The 5,405-nt window shown below is 44.3% G+C and overlaps 1 protein-coding gene across 2 annotated transcripts; it reads right to left on the bottom strand.

Annotated features, from left to right (window-relative positions):
• Positions 1–2,565: 2,565 nt before the first annotated feature.
• LOC311115773 (bromodomain-containing protein 4-like) lies at positions 2,566–5,148 on the bottom strand. Of its 2 annotated transcripts, none has more exons than XM_084190913.1 (3): positions 4,979–5,148; positions 4,625–4,874; positions 2,566–3,647 (listed from the first exon to the last, which is right to left on the bottom strand). In XM_084190913.1, exons 1-3 carry the CDS (start codon positions 5,131–5,133, stop codon positions 3,579–3,581), a joined length of 474 nt encoding a protein of 157 aa, XP_084047039.1. In that variant the 5' UTR covers positions 5,134–5,148; the 3' UTR covers positions 2,566–3,578. The 2 variants fall into 2 exon arrangements, with proteins under 2 accessions (XP_084047039.1, XP_084047040.1); XM_084190914.1 differs by having other exon boundaries at positions 3,358–3,647; positions 4,625–4,871.
• Between the last annotated feature and the right edge of the window lie 257 nt (positions 5,149–5,405).

Here is a 5,405-nt window from a genome sequence, read left to right as displayed (position 1 = left end):
TCCCAAATGGCACCCTATTCCCTATATAGTGCACTACCTTTGACCAAATCCCTATGGGCCCTGGACAAAAGCAGTGCTCTCTCAAGGGAATAGACATGATAACCTTGAGGCTCTCTCTCAAGTCACATTTCCTCGATTCCTCGCATCTTATAATATAATATGCCATTTAGCAGACGCCTTTATCCAAAGCGACTTACAGTCATGTGTGCATACATTTTTACATATGGGTGGTCCCGGGGATCGAATCCACTACCCTGGCGTTACAAGCGCCGTGCTCTACCAATTGAGCTACAGAGGACCACACCTCCTTCTCAACAGTATTGGAGGAGAAGGTCCAAGGTCCCCGCCCCTCAGACCTTCTCCTCCAATAGGAATGCGAGGAATCGAGGAAAGATTAATTAAGAGAGGTAACAGGCAATTCTTAGTGTCGACCCACGCATGTCCCACCCAGTGACTCCAACCAACCAAACAGAACACAGTGTCATTTTTTATATAATTTTAATACTTTTCTTTAAAAAAAAAAGAGAGATGTTTTACTCCATAATCAGAACAGAATGTATCTATCAACCTTAACACCTCACTCACCAACATCCCAACAGGTTATTCAAAACAAAACAAAAATGACAAGAAACATAACAAACAACCGTTAAATATGAAAAGGGGGCAAAATTAAATAAAAACATCCCAAAAATAATAAAAGGAACAGATAGTGTATGTAGAGCTGTATACACCGCAGGCCACGCCCCCAAAACACTTAGAGCTATGGCACATGACAACAACCCCGATTATTACCACGGAAACTAAAAACAAAGCAGAAAAATTTAACAAAAAACAGGAAGGGAATAAAAACTAAATAAAAGCTATGATACGGACGGCAGAGGAAGATGATGATGATGACGATGACAGGAGAGAGAGATTAAAAGATGGAAGTGAATATAAAAAAAGAAAATGTGTAAGAAGCTAAAGAAAAGAAAGGAAGTGTAAAGAAAAGAAAGGAAGTGTTGTAAGTCGCTCTGGATAAGAGCGTCTGCTAAATGACGTAAATGTAAATGTAAGTGTAGTAGCAGGTGGATGTAGCTACGGAACAGCAGAACAAAGTTAAGTAGTTAAAGCCCAGTGCAGTCAAAAACCTGATTTTCCTGTGTTTTATATATATTTCCACACTATGAGGGTGGAATAATACTGTGAAATAGTGTAAATTATGATAATGCCTTTTAGTGTAAGAGCAGTTTGAAAAGGCCTCCTGAAATATCAGCCTGTTTTGGTGGGATGGAGTTTTGGCCTGCCTGGTGACATCACCATGCGGTAAATTTGTTGATAGACCAATAAGAAAGAGAGTTCCAAACCTCTCTGCCAATAACAGCACGTTTTCAGTTATCCCCTCCCCACTCAGACCACTCCCAGACAGTCCTAGCAAAATTCTTGATTGAGAAATTGCTCTTTGCTAAGAAGCTATTTTTGTTCCTTTTTGGCCATTTTAATTTGAAAACAATCACGGTAAGGTACTTAAATTGTTACCCAGAAATGATTTGATATTGAAATAAAAACGGGGGCCTTTAAAGTTCTGTGACTGAACTCTTGAATATTCTAACTCTATATTTTTTACAGAGTGAAAAGAAGACGTGTAAAAACTTTCATCACTCAATAAGATTGTTGGTTTTAGAGTTGAGGAAGGACAGAGACAAAGAGGGGGAGAGAAAGGAGGTTATGAACAAGACAAAAACTATGATTTATAGCATCATAAAAAAAATGTTTTCTTTTACTGTCAATTCTACAAAAAACAAAAAAGGGAATTGAGCCCAAAGCAGATGAGCTGTGCTCCTCCCAACAACATAACCCAATTATTTTTTGTGACTTTTCATCGTATATAATATATATTTATGCATCTATTTATATATATATGTATAATCTGTGGCGTGTGTTAGTTTACAGGTCAGAGCTGTAAGGCAAGAGCCACATTCCAACACTTTGAAAATGCATCCTTCCCTCCTTTCTTCTCGCTCTTGCTTTCTCCCTCCCTCCTTCCCCTCCTCTCCCTCCCCTCCTCTCCTCTCCTCCTCTCCCTCTATCCCTCTATCCCTCCCTCCCTCTCTCCCTCCCTCCCCTCCTCTCTCCCTCCCTCCCTCCCCTCCTCTCTCCCTCCCTCCCTCCCTCTCTCCCTCCCCTCCCCCTCCCCTCCTCTCTCTCCCTCCCTCCCCTCCTCTCTCCCTCCCTCCTCTCCCCCTCCCCTCCTCTCCCCCTCCTCTCTCTCTCCCTCCCTCCCTTCCTCTCTCCCTCCCTCCCTCCCCTCCTCTCCCCCTCCCCTCCTCTCTCTCCCTCCCCCCCCGCTCTCCCTCTCCTCCCTCTCTCCCTTACCTCCTCTCCCTCCCGCTCTCACTCCCCTCCCCTCCCGCTCTCTCTCTCCCTCCCCCCTCTCTCCCTACCCCCTCCCTCTCCTCCCCTCCCTCCCCTCCCTCCCTCCCTCCCTCCCTCCCTCTCTTCCCCTCCCCCTCTTCCCCTCCCCCCCTCTCTCTCTTCCCCTCCCCCTCTTCCCCTCCCCTCCCTCCCCTCCCTCTCCTCCCTCCCTCTCCTTGAAATAATCAAGGAATCAGACGCGACTGAATATTCAAGCTTTCACACTTTTCAAATTGTGTCAAGTCAGTGATTTTTTATCTCACAATGAACAAGGAGCTTGAGAAGGAAGGAAGGAAGGGTGAGTCTTTAGAGTGTTGGGGTGTGGCTGAGGTGTCCGTCCTGCTGTCCTGAGAGAAACTGAACCCATCTCAAGGGAAACGTGGTTATCATGGAAACGGCCCAAATGGCACCCTACTCCCTATTTAGTGCACTACTCTTTGATCAGATCCCCATGGGCCCGGGTCAAAAGTAGTGCACTATTTAAAGCGAATAGGGTACCCTTTGGGATGCTGCCATGATAACCTCTGACCTCTAACTAAACACACACAGACAGCCCACTTCTCCCTCCCCAACATCAAAAAACAGGGGGAAACAAAGACTAGATTAAGAGAAATATAAATCAAAGAGGAAGAAGTCTGTCCGTCCTCTCGTTCGCCCGCCCCTCTCGCTCTCTCACGTCAGAAGAACAGAAGGTATTCTTCTTCTTCTTGTTTCTTAAATTAAACCCTATTTTTTCTTGTTCTTTATTTTCAGGTAATAGTTCTCGGTACTCCCCTCCTCCCTCGGTTCCGTTTCAGAATAGAAGAGGAGTTCAAAAATCTGTTTATCGATAGGGTATCCGGTTTCACCATTGCCCACGGCAACTACCAGTCATCAACGATAAATGGGCAGTTCGACACAAAAAACGCATCTGAAATTGCAAAAAGTGGAAGTTGTACTCCCCGGTCCCCACCGCTAGGGGGGGGGGGGGGGGGGGGGTTCCACCTTATTACTGCACCTCACCTCAGTCTCCTTCAAGTCTCTGGAGCTCACATCCTGGTCTGGTTTCTCCAATCAGAGAGAGGGAGGCTCACATCCTGGTCTGGTTTCTCTAATCAGAGAGAGGGAAGGCAGGAATCCCAGACACATGGTGGGAGGTAGAGTTCCTATCTCTTTCTCTCCCTCTCCTCCTATCGCATTCTTTCTCAGAACAGATTCTCTTCAAAGATGGCCATCAGGTCGCTCTGGAAGTTGATGTCAATGGTGTCCGCCATCTGGGGGGGGGAATTAGATCCAGTGTAAATCTTTCCCATTTTTCTCAGCTAAACTTCCTTCTCTGTATTATTGTAATATAACTGAAGTATGCACACTACTAGTCAAAGGTTTTAAAACACCTGCTCATTCAAGGGTTTTTCTTTATTTTTACTGTTTTCTACATTGTAGAATAATAGTGAAGACATCAAAACTATGAAATAACACATATGGAATCATGTAGTAACCAAAAAAAGTGTTAAACAAATCAAAATATATTTTATATTTGAGATTCTTCAGATAGCCACCCTTTGCCTTGATGACAGTAAAAATAAAGAAAAACCCTTGAATGAGTAGGTGTTCTAAAACCTCTGACCGGTAGTGTACATATATTAATAAGTATCTTTATGATGATTCCCACCTTCTCCTCCTCCTCTCCTGCTATACTAGTATATCATATTAATATTATAGTAGTATAACTGCTATAAAGTATTACCGCCTCTCTCCTGCTATACTAGTATATCATATTAATATTATAGTAATATAACTGCTATAAAGTATTACCACCTCTCTCCTCCTGCTCTCCTGCTATACTAGTATATCATATTAATATTATAGTAATATAACTGCTATAAAGTATTACCGCCTCTCCTGCTATACTAGTATATCATATTAACATTATAGTAATATAACTGCTATAAAGTATTACTGCCTCTCCTGCTATACTAGTATATCATATTAATATTATAGTAATATAACTGCTATAAAGTATTACCACCTCTCTCCTCCTCTCTCCTGCTATACTAGTATATCATATTAATATTATAGTAATATAACTGCTATAAAGTATTACCACCTCTCTCCTGCTATACTAGTATATTATTGAAGTATTATAGTAGTATAACTGCTATAAAGTATTACCACCTCTCTCTTCCTCCTCTCCTGCTATACTAGTATATGATGTTAGTATTATAGTATTATAACTGCTATAAAGTATTACCGCCTCTCTCCTCCTCCTCTCCTGCTCGCGGCGTCTTGCCAGCTCCCTCTGTTGGTCCAGGGCGTTCTGTGCTGCGGCCGAGGGCGGGGGTGTGGCCTGTTGAGTGGGAGGGGCCTGCGGGGAGTCGGCCGGTGGGGTCGAGGCGGGGGGAGTGGGGGCTTGAGGCGACTGTTGCTCCTGGCGACGGCGAGAGTCCTCCTGGACACGTCCCCTCCCCTGCTGCTCCACAGAGTCCTCGTCGTCACGGCTACTGGAGAAGAGGAAGTGGCGTGTCAGAGGGGGAGGAGCTTAGCTGGGGTGCTAGAATGAGCTTACTTCTCCATCTATCCCTCCATCGCTCTCTTCCCTTCTTACCGTAGTTTCTCCTGCTCGGCCTGTGCTTTTAGCTGTTTCTCTCTCTCCTTCTCTCGGGCGGCGCGGCGGAACAGTTCGAAGCTGTCGCTAGACGAGCGAACAGCGGAGGCGGGGGTGGACTGAGATCGCTGGCCCAAGCTGGCCCAAGAACGCATGTTCTTTAACTTCACATCCTGGGAGGGGAAAAGCGTAGTAGGGGGGTGAGAGAGAGAGAGACGTAGATATTTCGTTAACAACCACTTTTCACCTCCATCATTCTTAATAACCCTGCCTTAAAAAGGAGAAATTTCATTTTTTACAACCAAATCTAAAAAATGTATTTAAATGGAATGTTATAGCAGGGTCCAGACACTTTTTTTTTTGTGATTTCACGTTTTTGAGAAATTTACCCCAACCAGCAAATCACTTCCTCATCCTCCGAAAAACC

The sequence above is a fragment of the Coregonus lavaretus genome (assembly GCF_964263955.1).
Source record: "Coregonus lavaretus genome assembly, contig: HAP1_SCAFFOLD_351, whole genome shotgun sequence".
Classification (NCBI taxonomy): Eukaryota; Metazoa; Chordata; class Actinopteri; order Salmoniformes; family Salmonidae; genus Coregonus; species Coregonus lavaretus.
The sequence above is the reverse complement of the archived record's forward strand: the minus strand, read 5'-3'. Positions and strand labels throughout refer to the sequence as shown.